The 20,711-nt window shown below is 39.1% G+C and overlaps 2 protein-coding genes across 11 annotated transcripts in view; one reads left to right on the top strand and one right to left on the bottom strand.

Annotated features, from left to right (window-relative positions):
• ZDHHC17 (zinc finger DHHC-type palmitoyltransferase 17) overlaps positions 1 to 14,666 on the bottom strand; it is a 296,534-nt gene extending 281,868 nt beyond the window's left edge. For 2 of the 4 annotated variants that reach the window (XM_063785936.1, XM_063785935.1), the window contains exons 1-3: positions 14,277 to 14,666; positions 12,198 to 12,261; positions 3,787 to 3,842 (exon numbers count right to left, since the gene is read on the bottom strand). Coding sequence is in view for 1 of the 4 variants with exons in the window: in XM_063785935.1 (XP_063642005.1) it covers positions 3,787 to 3,789 (3 nt within the window). In the remaining 3 variants the exon portion in view is untranslated. The remainder of the gene's footprint in view (positions 1 to 3,786; positions 3,843 to 12,197; positions 12,262 to 14,276) is intronic. The other 2 variants (XM_063785937.1, XM_063785938.1) reach the window with 1 other exon arrangement.
• The window catches only part of OSBPL8 (oxysterol binding protein like 8), a 208,131-nt gene continuing 201,937 nt past the window's right edge, over positions 14,518 to 20,711 (top strand). For 2 of the 7 annotated variants that reach the window (XM_009425876.5, XM_509228.9), the window contains exon 1: positions 14,518 to 15,113. The gene's annotated coding sequence lies outside the window, so the exon portion shown is untranslated. The remainder of the gene's footprint in view (positions 15,114 to 20,711) is intronic. The other 5 variants (XM_063785931.1, XM_063785930.1, XM_063785932.1 and 2 more) reach the window with 4 other exon arrangements.

Here is a 20,711-nt window from a genome sequence, read left to right as displayed (position 1 = left end):
AAAATGCTGATAGTGATATGGACAATAAAGTTCAGGCTGAGGTGGTCTCAGATGGAGATGAGGAATTTTTTGGGAACTGGAGTAAAGGCCACTCTTGCTGTGCAAAGAGACTGGTGGCATTTTGCCCTTGCCCTAGAGGTCTGTGGAACACTGAACTCGAGAGAGATGATTTAGGGTATCTGACGGAAGACATTTCTGAGCAGCAAAGCATTCAAGAGGTGATCTGGGTGCTGTTAAAAGCATTCAGTTTTATGCATTCACAAAGATATGGTTTGGAATTGGAACTTCTGTTTAGAAGGGAAGCAGAGCATAAAAGTTTGGAATATTTGCAGCCTGATGATGCAATATAAAAGAAAGACCCATTTTCTGAGGAAAAATTCAAACTGGCTGTGGAAATTTGTGTAAGTATCAAGGAACCAAATGTTAATTTCCATGACAATGGGGAAAACGTCTCCAGGGCATGTCAGAGGTCTTCACAGCAGCCCCTCCCCTCATAGGCCCAGAGGCCTAGGGGGAAAAAATGGTTTTGTGGGCTGGCCCCAGAGCCTTGCTGCTTTGTGCAGTCTTGGGACTTGGTGCCCTGCATCCCAGCCATGGTTAAAAGGGGCCAATGTACAGCTCAGGCCATTGCTTCAGAGGGTGCAAGCCTGAAGCCCTGGTGGCTTACACATGGCATTTGGCCTGTGGGTGCATGGAAAAATTGAGGTTTGCAAACCTCCACCTAGATTTCAAAGGGTGTATGGAAATGCATAGATGTCCAGGCAGAGGTGTGCTACAGGGGCAGAGATCTCATGGAGAACCTCTGCTAGGGCAGTGTGGAAGGGAAATGTGGGGTGGGAGCCCCCACACAGATTCCCCACTGAGGCACTGCCTAGTGGAGCTGTGAGAAAGGGCCACTGTCCTCCAGACCCCAGAATGGTAGGCCCACCAATAGCTTGCACTGTGTGCCTGGAAAAGCCAGAAACTCAATGCCATCCTGTGAAAGCAGCCAGGATGGGGACTGACTGCATCCTGCAAAGCCAGGGGCAGAGCTACCCAAGGCCATGGGAGCCCACCTTTTGCATCAGCATGCCCTGGATGTGAGACATGGAGTCAAAGGAGATCATTTTGGAACTTTAAGGTTTAGTGACTGTCCTATTGGATTTCAGATTTGCATGGGGCCTGTAGCCCCCTAGTTTTGGACAATTCCTCCAATTTGGAATGGGTATATTTACCCAGTGCCTTTACTTCCATTGTATCTAGGAAGTAACTAACTTGCTTTTGATTTTACAGGTTCATGGGTAGAAGGGACTTGCCTTGTCCCAGATAAGACTTTGAATTGTGGACTTTTGACTTAATGCTGAAATGAGTTAAGACTCTGGGGGGACCGTTGGAAAGTCATGATTGGTTTTGAAATGTGAGGACTTAAGATTTGGGAGGAGCCAGGGTAGAATTATATGGTTTGGCTGCATCCCCATCCAAATCTCATCTCAAATCGTACCTCCCATAATTCCCACACATCTTGGGAGGGACCTAGTGGGAGGTAATTGAATCATGGGGGTGGGTCTTTCCTGTGCTGTTCTTGTGATAATGAATAAGTCTCACGAGATCTGATGGTTTTTTTGTTTTTTGTTTTTTTTTTTTTTGACAGTCTCGCTCTGTCGCCCAGGCTGGAGTGCAGTGGTGCCATGTCAGCTCACTGCAACCTCTGTCTCCCAGGTTCAAGCGATTCTCCTGCCTCAGCCTCCTCACGCTGAGGGACTACAGTCACGCACCACCACATGCGGCTAATTTTTTTGTATTTTTAGTACAGACAGGGTTTCATAGTGTTGGTCAGGATGGTCTTGATCTCCTGACCCCGTGATCTGCCCGCCTTGGCCTCCCAAAGTGCTGGGATTACAGGCGTGAGCCACTGCACCCAGCTGTTTTTTTTTTTTGAGACAGGGTCTTGCTCTGTTGCCCAGGCTGGAGTGCGGTGGCACGATCTTGGCTCACTGCAAACCCCACCTCCTGGGTTCAAGCGATTCTCCTGCCTCAGCATACCTAGTAGCTGGGATTACAGGTGCGCACCACCACACCCAGCTAATTTTTGCATTTTTTAGTAGAGACAGGGTTTCGCCATGTTGGCCAGGCTGGTCTCAAACTCCTGACCTCAGGTGATCTGCCCACCTCAGCATCCCAAAGTGTTGGGATTACAGGTGTGAGACACTGCACCTGGTCGATCTGATGGTTTTATAAAAGGGAGTTCGCCTGCACATGCTCTCTCTCTTGCCTTCCACCATGTAAGATGTGACTTTGCTCCTCATTAGCTTTCCGCCATGATTGTGAGGCCTCCCAGCCATGTGGAACTGTGAGTCAATTAAACCTCTTTCTTTTATAAATTACCCTGTCTTGGGTATGTCTTTATTAGCAGTGTGAGAACAGACTAATACACATTCCATTAAATCTCCTATAGGATTTGGCCTCCATTTACTTCTTCAACTTAATTTCCAGCTATGCCAGTTTTACTCATGCTAATATATATTTCAGTTTCTAGCATAACCCGATGCTCAGAAGATGACTAATAACTATTGAAAAATTAATGCATACAGATTGAATTAAGTTTTATATATTTTTCAGGTGAAATGTCTAAATGGAGATTATAATAATTTGTGATTATATATGTGACTATGTTCTTCAGGAGAGAGAACAAGGCCAGAGATATCTATTTGATAGATTAACAAGAATTAGAACATAAAATGTATTCTCTTTTCTCCTCCCTTTTTTGGGAAAAAGATATAGAGTGAAGAGAGAAGGCTGAGTATGGAATTGTGGGGGAAATTAAAGAAGCTGTAAACTTTCAAAGGAGACTGAGAAGTCAGAAAGGTAGGAAGAAAACCAAGAGGATATAATGACTCAAAAACTAAAGAAGAAGGTAATTTTTGCCCAAAAGCAAACCAAGAGACAAAGAAGTTGCCAATTGGTAAGGGCTGCCAAAGTGAAAAGGCTAATTGGATTTAGTGCCAAGGTAATCTTGAGCCACAGGTAAGATGCATAGGCAATGGAAATCAATAGGCAAAAGGAAATCAGTAGTTACTTCTTCGAAGAAGTAACCAGCTGGACTGATGCCCTGGCAGCCTCCCATGCTGGAATGTACCAGTCTCATGTTGATGGTGATTCAGAAGCTGTATCTGGGCTCAGCGGAAAATAGTGATTTTCTTTTTAAAATAACCTTTTATTATTATAAAACCAGCATATGCAAGTAGAAAGTACAAAACTACATATCAGCAAAATAAAAAACAACAACCCCCTTTCCAGAGATTAACGGTTCGGTGTATATCTTTCCAGTTCATTATTTATTCCTATATATGCACATAAATATATAAATATATTTTTACCAAAATGATACCATACTCAATGTGTGGTTTTGTAACCTATTTACTTTTTTAAATTAACAATCTTCACCTTTCCAAGTGAATACATTTTTATCTTATCTAAAACCCAAATTCAAATTTTTCCATTAGTCTCCAAAATATCTTTACTTTGAAAATTAGTAATTAAAAGCAAAGACTTATTATTTACTTTTCCTTTCCAGTAGGAGTTATATTTCAGGGTAACCAAATAGTTCCAGGTAATAAAGGCAAGCTCTAGGTTACCAAAGAAAGTCAGAATGTAGAAGGAATGATATATTTATAATTGTTTTGCAATTCTTATTGAAATTACTGACTCATGTAAGGGTTTTCAATAAGTGTTAAAGCATAAGGTTTATGTTTGAAGGGGAACTGGACATCTATGTAGTATCAAAGCAATGCCATACAAATTACTTACCATAGTTTACAATGGAGGGATGAGCCTGTCATCATATCATCAATTCAGCTGTCATTCTAAATATCAATAGTTGTGCATTAATCAAATAGCATGAAAGATACTATATAAAAATATATAACCTGTAAGTATTCTAGCCCTAAATGTTTAACTTGAATTCGCCTGAAATCTTTATATCTTACATGTTTCAAAGAAAGATTTCAAATAAATATTTCAAAAAGCCATTTTTACATCCAAAATCATAGATAAGATGTTCTGGGTTGCTAAGCAACACTGTGAAGGCAAAAGAATAATAATAAGGACATGTGTGCATTACTGCATCATCCTTAGATGTAAGTTTTGTTTCTGTTTTTATTTTTAGAGCCAGTCCCCTCTTTCTCTGTTGCCCAGGCTTGAATGCAGTGGCACAATCATAGCTCATTGTAGCCTTGAACTCCTGGGCTCAAGTGATCCTCCTGCCACAATCTCCCAAGTAGGTGAAATTACAGGCATGTGCCACCACACATGGCTAATTGTTTTACTTTTTGTAGAGACAGGGTCTTGCTATGTTCCCCAGACTGATCTTGAACTCTCGACCTCAAGTGATCCTCCCACCTCAGGCTCTCAAATTGCTGGGATTGTAGACGGGAGACACAGTGCCTGGCTGATAAGTTTTATTTACTGTAATTTGTTATACTAAGAAATAAGTGTGGTAAGAGGGGACTGGCTGGGAATGCTAACTCCATGTATTGTAAGAGGAGGTCTGGCTGGAGATTTACTTGAATGGAAAACATAACTCTGAAATTTAGTGTTTCCTGGTTGTTAAGGAAGTGGCTTTCATTTTCACATCACATGAAAGATCCTGATACGTACATATTAGGGGTTGTGTAGATTATTACATAAAGCTGCATAATGGCCTGAAGTCATGCCTGCCTATGTATCTTCTATAAACCTCAGAATCAGGCCAGTTGCTACAAAAGCCTTGTTATCAATGAGAGGATGGTAGAGTGTATGGTCTGTGTGTAATTTTCCTCCAACTGGGTGTAGTGAAAATACAGTTAGTAATATTGTATAGAACATAATATTCCCAAAAGGTAGTGACCATAATAGTTTATATTTCTTGAGTTCTTTAATTCTTATAATATTATAAAAGAGTTTTTTTTTAAACTCCTGTTTTACAGATGATTTTACAGATGACAGCCTTGGTGGTAAATGACAAAGCTAGGGTTAGAACTGAGATCTGTCTGATTTTGGTGTTAGAACTCAAACACACTGCACTATACTACTTCAGTGAATCAAATTTGTATTAACTTTGTAATTTTGGTTAAAATGTATTTTGAGGTTTTCTGTGGACCCAATAGTAATACTAACTTATAACAGTTTCTGGGCTATCACTGCGAATTCAATGGAAATCAAAGTACTTAGTTCTTGTCAAATATTAGCACTGAAGAAATAAAACATTAACAGAATATTTCGATTTTTTTAAAACACAGTCACTGCTATTCTAGGCAAAGCCTAAATTTTTATTTCACATTTTTTTTGCTACTTTTTATGAATTTGACAGTTGTGCATTTGGAATCTGTTCAAATTCTATTTGTAGCTGAATCATGTGAATGCCAATGCCAACGAGATCAGTACATCTGCTTCTTAGCATCTCTAGAGTAATCTGTATTTGCAGAATGCTTTATATAAATTTGAACACGTTAACATGCTCAATCAGATTTATTTACCACCAGTCTTATGATGTTAGGCCTTCCATAGTGGTTTAATAGATGTTTGGAGCAAATACCAGGTAGGCAGCATGGGCTGCTTTTGATTTGAACACTTCTACTAAAAAATAATAATAGATATGATAAGGAGAAAATGATTACTGTATTTGGTTAAGGGTAGAAAATAACAAGTAGTAATACTTTCCCATGGAATTGACCGACAGGTATAAAAAAGAAAGTGACATACTCTGAAAGTCTTCTTTTTTTTTCTTTCCTAAAGCAGGGACCCAGTAACATTTTAGAATGTCTTTAGGAAATGAGACATTAAAAAAACAAAAACCATAATCATGTACCATTATCACAGCTAAGACAATTAACAATAATTCCTTAATATCCTGTAATATGTAGTTGGTATTAAAATTTTCCTGATTGTCTCATTATATCTTTTTGTAAGTTGTTTGAGTTGGAATCTGATAAAGGTAAAGATCCACGTATTGCACTTGGTTGATATATCTGATAAGTCTATTTTAAATCTCTAACAGTGCCCTCCCTTTCACTCTCTTGCCTTTGTTTGTTGCACGAAGGTCATTTTTCTCTGGAATTTTCCCCGCCCTCAGTTCAGATAATTGTATTCTTTTGGTGTACTACTTTAGTAACTTAAGGAAGGGGTGGGGGGCTTAGGACACAAAGAATGTCAGGTCCAAGTCTATTTGCTGACTGCAGAAGGAAGTGGGGAGTATAACAATGTGGGATCATGGGGTGGAGTTGGTGGCCATGTCTGGAAGTGAGCTGACATTCAAAGATAAAGTCTTCAATAGAGGTGTATCAATCCCAGTTCCAGGAGGATATTACAGGGATTAAGGGTTAAAGGATACAATTAAGGGAATGAGACTGGGAGTCTGGTCTCAGCTGTGCATGTAAGAATACCAGACAAAAGTAAGGCTCCCATAGAAATGGACTGGAAACAACTAGGGGAGAATATCAACAGGGCCTAGAACAGAGGAATGAACGTGACAGGAATGTAGTGGACAGACTTTATTGGAATATAGGGTAGGCGCCTTCTTTTTCCACCATATCACTTCTGGGTACCAGTGTTCTGTAGAGGTAAAAGAGGCACTAAATACCTGGGAGATCTGGCAAAAGACATCTAGGTAGTACCTGTGGTTGGGAGGATTGAGTAGATGGTTGCTACCTGATAATGCGGTAAGAATATACGGCACCTTCACTCCCAGAACAGTAACAATGAGTTTTGAAATACTGCTGGTTTATAGGGTGAGGACTCTTGTTAGCTTTACACTCATTTCAGGAAAGAGGTAGAACAACATACAGATACTTGATAATTTTTTTTTGTAAGTAAGTGTAGGACCCAGTACAAACTGATAACTTATTAAATTGAAAGAATTAATATACAACCTGGTTTATGAAAATTTAATTACTGTGACTTCTCAAGAGTTTCATATACTTGTATAAATACAGGCTGGACAAAGCTAATTGGAATAATCTTGTAATTAGCTAGCAATCTAGCAGCTAATAGGAATACTAGTAATGTATACACTTTTACATATATTAAGAGATATAAATAAAAGTCATTTGGACAGTCTTCTATAAAATTATAGATTTGGTTTTATCAAGAAAATATTCTAGGGTGTGGTGGTTCATGCCTGTAATCCCAGTGACTCAGGAGGCTGAGGAGGGAGATCACTTGAACCCAGGAGTTCGAGGCTGTAATGCACGCCACTGCACTTCAGCCTGGGTGACAGAGTGAGACCCTGATTCTAAAACAAAAACAAAGTAGTATATAAGTAAATATACTTTGAATGATCTCATGTGGTTGAGGGGAAAAAAGAGAAAGGTTCTGGTTTAAAAAAAGTAAGGTATAATTCATTTGCATTATACTTACAGATTTGGAAATCTAAGGGATTATGTGTTCTAAGCTTCCCATGTTTAAATAGTCATGATAAACTTAAAAAAAAAAACACTCTCCTAAAATTGAAATGAAAAACACATTTACAATTGGAAATTTGTAGTCTAAGTAGCTATCAGAAAGAAATGGGTTCTTATTATTATTAGAATTTATTTTGAATTTAGGGTGTCCTCTGAATTGAGTTAAAACTCAGGAGTCAATCCTTATACCTGCGCACAAATTTCTAGCTATTTCCCAAGATGGTGTTAAAAGTCATAGCATGCACATAATTTTGAATAGGCAATGTGGGTGGAAAGGGTAGGCAGAGCATTTCAATAAGACTTAATTGTCTTTAACCTGTGAATACATAATTATATAATTGGTTATGATGAACTTTCATTTATAGACTTCTATGGAGGGAATCATTAATACTTCATAGTTAAGTGAAAATAGTATATAATTCTGCTTTTTATTACTCTAAATCATGATCTCCTAAATACATGCTACTTTCTTAGTCTAATTATATAATACATCATCTTCACTGGTACATTATGTAAATTTGAAATAAGAATGTCATTGTGAAGAAAAACACTTAAAATGCTGTTATTTAAAAATACCAATAATATATTAATACAATTTGCCTCTGTGGATGAGAAAAGAAGAAATGTATCATGTTTTTGCTTTTAAAATAAAAGGTATGTATCAGATGGAGATAATAGTACTAGTTTGTAAAATACTTTGTCTAATGAGGTCTAATAGTAGGCATAAAATGCAAATTTGGTTGGGTCTATTTCTAATGTTAGATATGTGATTATTTTTTTCTTTAAAAAACTTATTAAAATAATTTTAACAATACTTACTGTTTGTTTGCATTGTCAATTGTATTTAGATTTAGGCAAATATCTACCACTCTTAATGCTCTTTGTTTATTATCAACTCTCAGACCTTCCATTTGAGTTGATTTTCTTCTTCTTCTTTTTTTTTTTTTTTTTTTTGAGACATGATCTCTCTCTATCACCCAGGCTGGAGTATAATGGTGTGATCATGTCTCACTGCAGCCTTGATCTCCCAGGCTCAAGCAATCCTCCTACCTCAGCCTCCCAGGTCAGGACCACCGGCACACATTACCATGCCCAGCTAATTTTTAAATTTTTTGTAGAGATAAAATCTCAATATGTTGTCCAGGCTGGTCTCAAACTCCTGTGATCCTTCTGCCTCAGCCTCCCAAAGTGCTGGGATTTACAGGCGTGAGCCACTGTGCCTGGCCTGGGATCATTTTCTTTTTGTCTGAAAAAAGAAATTTCTTTAGACTTTCCTTTAGTGAGACTCTATTAGCAGCAAATTCTGCTTTTGCTTGCCGGAAAATTCCTTTATTTTGGCCTCATTCTTGAAATATTTTTTTCACTGGGTACTGAATTCTAGGCTGACAGTCATTTTCTTTTAGTCCACTGAAGATATTATTCCACTGTCTTCTGTTTTTCACTGGTTCTGATGAAAAGTCATTTACCTGACACTTTGAAGATTAACTATATTTTTTCTTTGTTGCTTTTAAGGTTTTCTTTTTTGTTTTTGGTGTTCTACAGTTTCACTGTGATATATCTCAGCGTGATTTTATTATTCTTTAACTTGCTTGGGATTTGGGAGGCTTCTTAAGTCTGTGAGTTGGAGTCTTTCATCAGTTCTGGAAAGTTCACAACCATTATCTTGTCAAATACTGCCTCTGGCCCACTGGCTCTTTCCTTTTCATCTGAAGTCATAATTAGATTTTAGACCTGTTTACAATGTCCTCCATGTCACTTAAAGTCTCCTTTATATTTTTAATTTATGTTTTCTTTTTTTATTGCATTTGAGATAACTTCATCTTTATCCTCCATTTCATTGGCTTGTACTTCTGCTGTGTCAAATGAACTACTAAATTTGTCCACTGAGTTTATATTCTAATCATTTATGTTTTTCAACTCTTTTAGTTCTATTTGCTTTTTTCAAAATCTTCATTCCTACTTTAGTTTTCTGTTCTCTGCACATATTTTCAAACTTGTCTTTTATTCCTTTACTCATATTTAATATTGTTATTTACAGTCTGTGACCCTTTTTTTTTTTTTTTTTTTTTGAGGTGGAGTCTCACTGTCGCCCAGGCCGGAGTGCAGTGGCGCAATCTTGGCTCACTGCAACCTTCACCTCCCGGGTTCAAGCAATTCTCCTGCCTCAGCCTTCCCAGTAGCTGGGATTACAGGTGAAATTTTTGTATTTTTAGTAGAGATGGGGGTTTATGCATGTTGGCTAGGCTGGGCTCAAACACCTGACCTCAAGTGATCTGCCTGCCTTGACCTCCCAAAGTGCTGGAATTACAGGCATGAGCCACCACACCTGGCCCAGTCCGTGACTTGTAAATCCAGGATCTGAAGTCTTTTAAAATTTGTTTGTGCCGTCTTAAGTCTGTACTGTTTCTCACGAATGGTGTCTTATTCTGTGCTTGTTATTTTTTTTTAAATGTGACCTGCTCATTTTCCTTAAAATTTTATTTATAGTCATTTTTTATGGCTTAAGATGAAGGTGGGTTCCTCCAAAGAGGATTCGTATTTGCTTCTGCCAGGTTTCTGAGAGCATTATCAGTCAAAAATTCATAATTACGCCTAGGTACAGTGGCTCATGCCTATAATCCCAGCACTTTGGGAGGCGGAGGTGGGCGGATTACCCGAGGTCAGGAGTTCGAGACCAGCCTAGCCAACATGGTGAAACCCCTGTCTCTACTAAAAATAAAAAAATTAGCTGGGCGTGGTGGCACGTGCCTGTAGTCCCAGCTACTTGGGAGGGTGAGGCAGGAGAATTGCTTGAACCTGGGAGGTGGAGGTTGCAGTGAGCTGAGATCATGCCACTGCACTCCAACTAGGGCGACAGAGTGAGAATCCCTGTCTAAAAAAAAAAAAAAAAAATCTTAATTATTAGCCTGAAGTTTTTGGGGACCACCCAGCTAGTATGAATTCAAGCTACGTTTTTGTGTGAGAATTGGATTGCGGTTCCAAATTCTCAGATACGATTTTGCTTTTCCCCTGTCCACTAGGTGCCAAGGTCTAAGACGGCTAATTTTCTTTGTAGATTCTGGGGGATGGGTGCCTATGCTAGTAAGCAGCAAGTTTATTTCTAGTATATCCTTACATCAAACTAATAATCCTTGGAATTGCAGTTGTGTGTGTGTGTGTGTGTGTGTGTGTGTGTGTGTGTATAATGCAGGTAATGGGTTTTGTGTCTTTCTTACAAGGTCATGAAAACCAATGCTCCTAGTAACTGGGTTTAGCACATGCCCTTGAGATAAAAGTTGGCTGACTCTGCTAAACTCTAGGTTCCTGCCTTCATTTAGTTTTTTAACTTAATAATTTCTTAACCTATTGTCAGTTAATCAGTATATTTAATAAGATTTAAAAAATGTTTTTTCCAGGGATTTTGTTTTCAGTGTGACCAGTGTGAACTAGTCCTTGATATTTCTAGAAACGGAATCCTATATTCTCTTTATACTTTACCATCCAAATTTTCCTCAAGGGATATTTAAGACAAATAATACTAAACAGAAATATTTAAAATCAGTATGCAAATATCTTACATGCAAATATTTTGCATGCAAATTTATAGATTTTATAAAGACTGCTTCTTAACATAAATTTTAGGTGGATATTTACCAATAGCTGGTTGACTAGTTTGTAGATGTCTGTTATTTATTTTATTAAATAGACAAATATTATTGTTCCACAGTACATTTAGCCTTTGACTCATGAATTTGTTGGCTCAAATTCACTTTAGATGATTTGCAAGATTATGCTATGCAACAAACAATCTCAAAAATATTTGTGATTCACAACAACAAATATTTTTGTTTTACTCTTGTTTCACATCAGTAGCCGTATGTCAGGAGCTGCAAGTCAGTTGCTTCAGTTCTGTACAGGGTGAGAGTTTCAGGTCTGCTCCATCTATTTTCTTATTCTGAGATCTTATCTGGAACATACCTTTCTCATGGCAGGTGGCACAAGAGTAAGAGATTGACCTGAATTTTGCAATCAAATTTAAAGCCTCTGCTTTGATTTAGCATTTAACATCCGCTCACAAAGCACTGGCTAAAGCAAATCACATGACCAACAAGAATACAAGTCTTCAAAGCTGTGTTGAATACCTTATTTATGGCTGAGGTTGCTCTTAATCTAAATTCTCTTCCAGAAAATAAGGATTTTAGTCTAGAATCCTGATTAGTAATTGTCAGCAACATAATTGTCTAATGGGATAAGCCAAATGGAAAAAAGCAAACAACCTCAAGCAACATCTCTGTCATTCTAGGTCAGGGTTGAAATATACTGTGGGAAAGCTGTCAAGCCTGTCAGTGCTTAAACTAATTTGGAAAGAACTTCCCATTCTTAGAAATGTATAATTAATAAAGCAGTAGGCAAAAGAGATGAATTCTCATTGGAGTTAAAATCGGATCGTTATAATAAAAAAGCTTTATTTCAAAATGTCATTCTTAAAATCATTGTAAGAGTAGCAAACTTGCAGGGTATCTCTGGGAGTTACTGAATATTTTTCAGTTACAGTGCAGGATCACATATTAGTTTCTGTTTATGTTGTCATTACATTGAAAATGCTAGATTGAATTATCACTCCTGGAATCACAATATCAGATTTGAAAGGATCTGAAAAAACAATTTTTCAACTGTAGTGGATTAATATATTTTTGTGTTGCAATCAGTTGTTAAGTATGTCAAAATCATTAGTTATTCATGACAAGTAACTATTATACTAGTGATAATTAAAGTAGAGAAGATTGTGAAAGATATACTTACATTTGTTTTGCAATATCTTCACTTTCGATTACTTGCATTAGGACTTTCTTTTTTTTGAGTGGAGCTGAAAAAAATTAAACGTAGGCTGTCAGTAATTTGCATAATCCTGAGTATACCGTGTCTGTTTGTTTCCAATGTGATTGCCATCCACCGGGAAAAAAAAGGTGGTTTAGTATCATTTCTCAAACAGCATGTGGTCCTACTTGATTGGAACTTGAAATGCACGGAGTAATTTATCTAGTCATACATCTCATTAGCTAAGTCTGTAACCTAGGCTTCCTTGCTTCCAGTACATTGCTTTTTCCAACAAATGATCAAATTTTCAAAAGCCAATGTATGAAATTGGGGCTGAGGCAGAAGAGAATTAGGCAAGGCAATTTGCCACCTTTTTCTAATCTTTAGTCTCAGTTTCCAAAGTAAAATAAAAGTACCAGAAAAACGGGGTCCAGATGGTGTATTTTGCATGTTATCTATGCTCTAGGAACATTCTTTTCCAAATCTATTTGATTGCAACTCACAGTAAGAAATTGTTTAAATCACAACATAGGACATACTCTCACCTTCCACCATATTTGAAACAAAAAGTTTCAGGAAGCAATTTTTGCCCTTACTAGACATTATGCACTGTGGTATTTTATATTGTATTACATCCTAGCCTATTTCATATAAAAATGAAATTGATTTTTGAGTTGCAGGTTGAAAAACATGCCTCTAGAAAACAGGAGACAAGTTAATCTGTTAACAAACTCCAAAGTTACTAGCTTTGCTGAAATAATGTCACAGAATAATAAACTTCCTTCACATTTATTTGTACTACAGTCTCTCAGGCTTCAGAACAGAACCTGGTAGAATCTTTTCCTCTTTGGAACACAAGTTCATGACAATATCTCAGAGATTCTAAGACTCGTTGTTTCCCAGTTCATGGCAATATCTCAGAGATTCTAAGACTCGTTGTTTCTGACATGTTTACATCTCTGAATTCAAGATGTGTCTCAGGCCGGGCGCGGTGGCTCATGCCTGTAATCCCAGCATTTTGGGAGGTCGAGGCGGGTGAATCATTTGAGGTCACGAGTTCAACACCAGCCTTGCCAAAATGGTGAAACCTCCTCTCTACTAAAAATACAAAAATTAGCTGGGCATGGTGGCGCATGCCTGTAATCTCAGCTCCTCGGGAGGCTGAGGGAGGAGAATCGCTTGAACCGGGAGGCGGAAATTGCAGTGGGCCGAGATTGCGCCTCTGCACTCCAGTCTGGGAGACAGAGTGAGACCCTGTCTCAAAAAAAAAAAAAGGAAAAAGATGTGGCTTAAAGGTGCCTTACATATCAGCGGTATGGCATAGTTTCATTGGCAGCCTTTGTTTTCTTTCTTGGGTAACATAAAACAATGTAAGTCTATGATTTTTTTTAGAGCTGCTATGAAATATATTAATAATAAGGATTATATAGGTCAAACTCTATTGCTTATTCATTTCAATGTATCCAGCTTATCAGAATGCCTTCTGATTTCTTGTTAAGAAAATGTAATGAGATGAGAATAGCTTAAGAAAAAAATCCTTAGTTCTGGGCTACAAGGGAAAATGAGTTATGACCCAAGTTTAATTATTACAGAAAGCTTTCTCATTTGCCTTCATTGTGATCAGGGTTTGAGTATGATCTTTATTCTACCTCCCTTACTTCTGTATAGTTATTTCATTAGGCGGCTAGAGGGTTCTTCGGATCATGGCTAAAAAAGAAAGCAAAAGGTTAAGTCCTAGAGTTAAGGAATTAGGAAAAAAAAATTAAGGCATTAGAAAAAAAATCAAGAATTAGGCTTTATTTTAAAAAATGGAACAAACTGTCAAATTCCTGCGTACCCGTTTAAACTGTCACCAACCTAACACACTGTAAAACTTAATGACTGTAAAACTGGCAGCAGGATCCTGAACATAACAAGGAACAAAAATAAGTTTGCTAGGCTGTTTTCATCCCAACATGATTGAAATACACCGTTTCCTAAAAAAAAAACCTCTAATGAGGAAAGCAGTAAATTAAATGCCACGGTTAATGTGCCACTAGAAATAGGAACAAGTAGTTTAGTTACCGAATGCTTCTTAGGCCATACACTCTACACCACGATGCGTTCTTTTTTCTGTTTCGCTAAAGCTTTCACCAAGCCTAAGGCTGGAGAGGGGTCCTAACTGAGCCCTGACCAGACCAGGGAGCCCTACTGTGCAATCTCCTCAGGTTAGGAAGGGCCCGGTACGACCGGCCCAGAAGGCCTGGCCGATCAACAGGCGCTGGGCCGACGGTGGTGGGCTCGCTTCCTGAGGCTGCCCTTGGGCATGCGGAAGGGGACTGGCTGGCGATAACACCCTGGCGAAGCAAGGTGGACAGTGACTCCCGCCCGGTTCGAGCCCGCCTAGCAGGGGAAGCAACTCCACCGCCGCCTCCGCGCACCGTCACGTGACGGGAAGAGGGCGTGGCCGAAGCCCGTGATCCGGGGGGCGGGCGGGGCACGGGGAGGGCGCTAGAATGTGAAGGATCTTGGCGGTTCTGGGTTCCCAGAAAGGCGGCGACGCGGCGGATGACAACATTAGGCCGCGACGCGCTCCTGGCCAGGCGGCGGCTGTAGTGTTAGCTTTGGACGCCGCAGTAGCCGCTGCCGGTAGCAAGCCGACTGAGGGAAGGTGGGGGTCCGCCCTGGCTGGTGGACCTCGGGGCCGAAAGTTCCCGCCCCGCTCGGGGGCTGAGCCGGCAGTGCCTCCGCGGCCACTGGGCAGCGCCCTTCGTCCAGGCTCGCGCCCCAGCTGCCGCCGACGACAGCGGCCGAGAGAAGTTGGGGTCTGACTAGACGCTTACGGGGCCCCGGACCCCGGCGCCGCGGCGACCTCGGAGGAACCGGCTCCTTGCGTCCCGCCTCCCTGGGAGCTCCGCACGGGTGAGTGTTGCTCCATTCCTGAGGTTGGGGTGCTGGGTTCGCACCCCTCAGGGCGACTGCGCACCCTTATTGCCACGTTCTGAGCTCGGGCTGTCGGGGACTGCTGGCCACCCCCGCCGAGGAGTTCTTTGGCTCCTTTGTTCCCTTTTGGAGTAGGGGGATTCGAAAGGCTGGCAGGGTGGAGTGTTTAGGGGCCCACAGTAGGTGCATCTGCAGCCTTACAAAAGCCGCGGCAGGGGAACGGGGGTGGGAGGCTGTTGGAGCATTTCGACCGCCCCGGGTGTCTGTCCCTCCTGAAGTTTGATAGGTTGATGGCATGGGCCTCGTTGGGAGCCCCCGCGCCCAGGAGAGCTGGCGCTTTGTCGCTCGGTGCGGTTAAGGCGAGGCTCCTTTTTTTCCTGTGACAGCCCCAGAGGAGGCTGTGCCGCGCACCGCAGACCGCACCCGCCTTTGCAGAGCCAAGCGACACGGTGTTGTTCCTCTAAGCCTCAGTTTTCCCGGCCTTCTTGTAACGTAGGAGGAAAGCCAAGCCTTTGCTGTGCTTTTAAATTTAATGTTTGTTTCTAAGCCCTCTCTCAAGAGTGGAATCAGGTTCCAAGGAGCCTGCTTTAGGTTCCATGCAGCATGCTTTAGGTTCATTGAACCACCCACTCAAGACTGGCTGAGGCGAAGCAACAGTATATGCAGATTTTCCATTCACAAAAGTCATTTAACACTCTTCTTTATGAGACACATCTGCGTTGCAGAACGTAACCTAATTTCATTTTATTTAAATGCTTTCTGAAATAATAGATAACTTGGACAACGTAAACAGATGGGTAAACTTTAACTGATAATGTAAGTATATATGCATTAAATAAAAAATTTAATGATGTTTTTGCCTTTCTGCTGCTAGAAGACTTAAATGACGTCTGAGTAGTAATACAGTGTCTCCTGCATGGCAGTTAAGTTTTTCCCAAAATTAGTGCTGCTTTTGAAATAATCCTTTAAAACAGTTTTTGCCTCCCTTCGTATCTAGAGAGAGCAAGAATTATGGAGAATCGTGGGTGAATTGATTGTTAAATTTTGCTAATTTCCTAGAGTTTCATCTAAACTTGATTTTGCTGAGAGGCTATGATCAGTTTCTATGCTTACTAGAACCTGTTTTGCAGTGAAATTATTAAGATCATGCTAGTTTTATAAAATAGGTTGGAAAAGGAAAAGTAAGGCCATGCAATTTAAAACTGTTCTCTATAAAAGTACAACTAATTTCAAATGTTTGTTACTTTTATTTTTTTTTATATTAACCGTGTATGGAATGACTATAATATACCTGCTCAAAGGGCTGAGAAAGGGAATAGATGAAACTTAAGCTACCTTTTGGGTCTTTAATTATGGACATCAAGTTATTGCGGTCACATTCCATGTCAACCTTTTGAACAGCAATACCGTGTACACAGGTGCTTAGAAATGCCTGTTTAATTAAAAATGGCCATGGTTTATTTCTCTTTGATTGAATCATAATAGTTATTGAATCTCTGATCTGTGGAAAGATGCTACTATATTTTCCTTAGAAGGTTATTGCATTTTAAAGACAGTCAAATATGTTTTTTATAACACATTCAGGGTACTTATACATTTGTCAATATTCAGTTCCTTGGTTCATTTAAAAATTGAAAGCCTTAGAAAACACTTTGGGGATAAATTTACAATTGTGTATAATGAATTTATGTTTTAGTTTGCTTTAAGAAAAATGATGAAATTATGAATTTGTAAAATATGCATTACAAAAGGATTTTTTTTTTTTTTTAAGACTGTCTCACTCTGTATCCCAGGCTGGAGTGCAGTGGTGCAACTTGGCTCATGCAGCCTCTGCCACCTGGGTTCAAGAGATTCTTATGCTTCAGCCTCCTGAGTAGCTGGGATTACAGGTGCGTGCCACCATGCCAGGCTAATTTTTGTATTTTTATTAGAGATGGGGTTTCACCATGTTGGCCAGGCTGGTCTCCAACTCCTGGCCTCAAGAACCGCCCGCCTCAGCCTCCCAAAGTGCTGGGATTACAGTCATGAGCCACTGTGTCTGGCGGATCTTTCGTTTAAAAGTATGAATTGCAGAATTTTAACCAGTGTTAGTACATTTCAACTTGGCTTTGGTTTGTAAATAATCCTTCAAAAGTAGATTACTTGAATTAAGGCATTAAAGACAAGAATTGATACAGTACATAGATCTAGTTTTCTAATATTAATTTGGAAAACTTTTATCCTAATATTATCCTAATAACAATGCCTGAAATGTCATGTTGTAATGTTTGTATTATATTGAAAGTTAAAAACATTTATAGCAATGTTCTTGGAGCATCAGGCAATTCAAAGAGGACATAGGTCCTGCCTTAATCTTACAAATAATGACCTGCAAATAAGACAGAAACACAACTTGAATAAAAAAGCCTTTGAGAGGCCAGGCCCGGTGGCTCACGCCTGTAATGCTAGCACTTTGGGAGGCTGAGGTGGGCAGATCATGAGGTCAGAAGTTCAAGACCCGCCTGGCCAACATGGTGAAACCCCGTCTCTACTAAAAATACAAAAAAATTAGCTGGGCGTGGCAGTGCATGCCTGTAATCCCAGCTACTTGGGAGGCTGAGGCAGGAGAATCGCATGAACCCAGGAGACAGAGATTGCAAGGAGCCAAGATCATGTCACTGCACTCCAGCCTGGGCGATAGAGCAAGACTCAGTCTCAAAAAACACCAAAAAAACAAAAAGCCTCTGAGAAATATACAATTTTTAGTGAAGGTGGCTGGGTACAAGGAGATTAGTAGAAGTGCTTGACTGGAGCAATTGTGGCCAAAGTATAGCTTCCTTGTGATGAGACACAGGAAGAGATGTCTAGACTCATGTTGTGTGCATATTTCATGGCAGTATGTGGGAAACTCCTGAGAGATTTTAGATCTATCTTTCTTCCCACCTTGGTCCCCATCCCTCACATATCCTCACAAAGTCATAAAATTCTCATGTGGAAGGCGTGATAGAAGGAATTTTTCTTCCTGAAAAGTGTTATCAAGCTTGCAAGGGAGAGAGCTATTTTCGGAGACCTTATAGGGAAGAAATCCTAGTCCTAGAGCATCATATTCTTATACCCTGTTATTTTTACCTTTGTCGAAGATCCAGATAATGTAAATTCTCCATGATAGCAAGGACCTTGTCTGTTTTGCTCACCATTGAATCTCCAAATGCTCAATAGTTAATGAATGAAAAAAGTCTACTTCCAGATATATGACTGGAGAACAAAAGGAGTATCTGATAATGTAGTCCAAACTAAATGCAAGCAGCGAAATGATAAAGGAAGGATGTTAGCTTGGGAGAAGGGGAACAGGTCATTTAATCTGGGAAACTTTCTTGGAGGAGTTGATTCTTGAGTTAGTTTTTGGTGTGGGCTGTGTGTCTGAAGATAAGCAGTGTCTAAGGGGGTAGACAACGTGCAGCAAAGCATTTAAGTCAGACTGAATAAATTATGTCAGATAAAGCACAGTAAGTCTTTTTTTGTAACATTATGAAGAATTTTTATTCTCCCATCTCTTTTCACCTCTCCCTAAATAAAAAGATTAACTTGCTTTGCAACAGCAGAGATTGACAGTACTTGAGTTTTGGAAGTACAATAAGGGTCAGAAAATTTGAATTGGTGTTCTGACTGAATCTTATACAAGCGTCGTTTCCATCGGCAAATCACTTGGTCTTAGTTTTCTCATTTGTAAAATCAGGATAATAATCCATGATCGTTGGGAGAACAAAGTTATATAATGCATGTGAAAGTGCATACCTCAATATGAATGTGCCTACCTCAATGTGTCACACATAGGAGGACTTCAGCAAATACAAAATTATTAAAACGTTTGTCTGCAGATCTTTAAAACATATTTTGATTCGTTTATCATGAACTCTAATATTTGCTTGACTCATCTAGATGACTCATGGCATTATGTTTAAATTGATCAGAATCAAAATTCTAGATAATTTTCTTTCAGTCAGTTTAATGTTTTCTGGTAGAAATGAGGCCTAATTGTATTACTGCTTAATGTTACAGACCACAAGGAGTGCTAGAAGCCTCAAATTTTTGAAGCTCAAAGTAAGGGATATGTGTAGCTGAAAATCTGAGCCTTTAAGCTTTTTTTCTCTACGTAATTTGTTTTTGAAGAAATTGTCTTTGCCTGTAATGTCATTTATCTATTCATTGTTGTGATGAAATAAGGGGTTTTCCGGTTATTAAGAAAAAATTTACCAAAAATATTTTCTGTTTTTAGTGATGTGACTATAAGCCATGAAGATCTCTACCGTCCGTGTTTTATTATAAAATTCAGTATTTCTTGAGCAAACAAACAGACATCTGCATTATTTCTTATCTAAGCTTTTTGTGCCAGTAGCTGTTCATTTATGAATCTCAGAATTTCATTATACTTTGTGAACTCTTTGTAGTGTTTTTGATCCATGGAGCAGTCTGTCCTTTGTATAATATTTGGAAGAGAATTTTATTATAAAAAGACTAAGAAGAGTCTTGAGCCTTTTTATTATACAAAGACTAAGAAGAGTCATCAAATGATAAGCCAGTTACCTACTAATTTCCATATTCAAAAAGGACTGAAAAAAAGAGGAAATGGTTTCAGAGCTTGACTTTTTTCAAATAAAAAGGAGAAGCTTTTTGATTTAGAGTTTTTGAAAACTTGATAGATTCAGAGGGAAATTGTTATAGGTCGTATTAATAGCTAATGTGCGTCAACTGCTATATACCAGGTACTGTACTACTCTAGAAGTACTTGACATGTCATCACATTTGATCCTGACAACCACCCCGCAATCAGGCTATTTTCTTTTTTTTAAATCTGAGCAACTGACAGATTAAATAAGTGGTGGAGCCAGGATTTGAACTAAACCTGAGGCACAGAGAAGTTAAGTAGTAGGTGGTAGAGCCTACTAAAAGGATTTAAACTTGAGGTTTAACCTGACCTTTGACTTTGGAGCCTATCCTTTTAACCATCATATTATATACTGCCTTGTATAATTTATTTGCAGTTGCTCCTCTTGATACGTCTTGACCTTGTGATCTTCCTGAGTCTGTTTTGGTTGTGTCATTTATAAAATGCACTTTACTTTATAAGAAGATGGAATATAGCCTTGATTTTTTTTCTCTCATTTTACTTGTATTTGACTGACATCCTATTTTTAAATCTTAAAAATACTTAGAGTAAAGCAAATATTTATTTTATTGTTCATCCAGTTGCCATTTTCTCACTGGGGAATTTCAGAGAATTTCGGAGTAACTGGAAATTAAAGAACATAATAGATAACAGTATTTAAAGCTAAGTTGTTATAATTAAAAAATAGTTTTAAAGAATAAGGCTGATTCACAGAATTGGTGTGCATTTTTTTTTTTAGTGTTTTTTTTTTTTTTTTTTTGAGATAGAGTCTCACTGTGTCGCCTAGGCTGGAGTGCAGTAGTGTGATCTTGGCTCACTGCAACCTCTGCCTCCCGGTTTCAAGTGATTCTCATGCCTGAGCCTCCTGAGTAGCTGGGATTACAGGTGCATGCCACCATGCCCAGCTAATTTTTTGTATTTTTAGTAGAGAT

The sequence above is a fragment of the Pan troglodytes genome, chromosome 10, assembly GCF_028858775.2.
Source record: "Pan troglodytes isolate AG18354 chromosome 10, NHGRI_mPanTro3-v2.0_pri, whole genome shotgun sequence".
NCBI classification, from domain to species: Eukaryota; Metazoa; Chordata; class Mammalia; order Primates; family Hominidae; genus Pan; species Pan troglodytes.
Note: the sequence above shows the minus strand (reverse complement) of the source record. Positions and strands in the feature narration are given on the sequence as shown.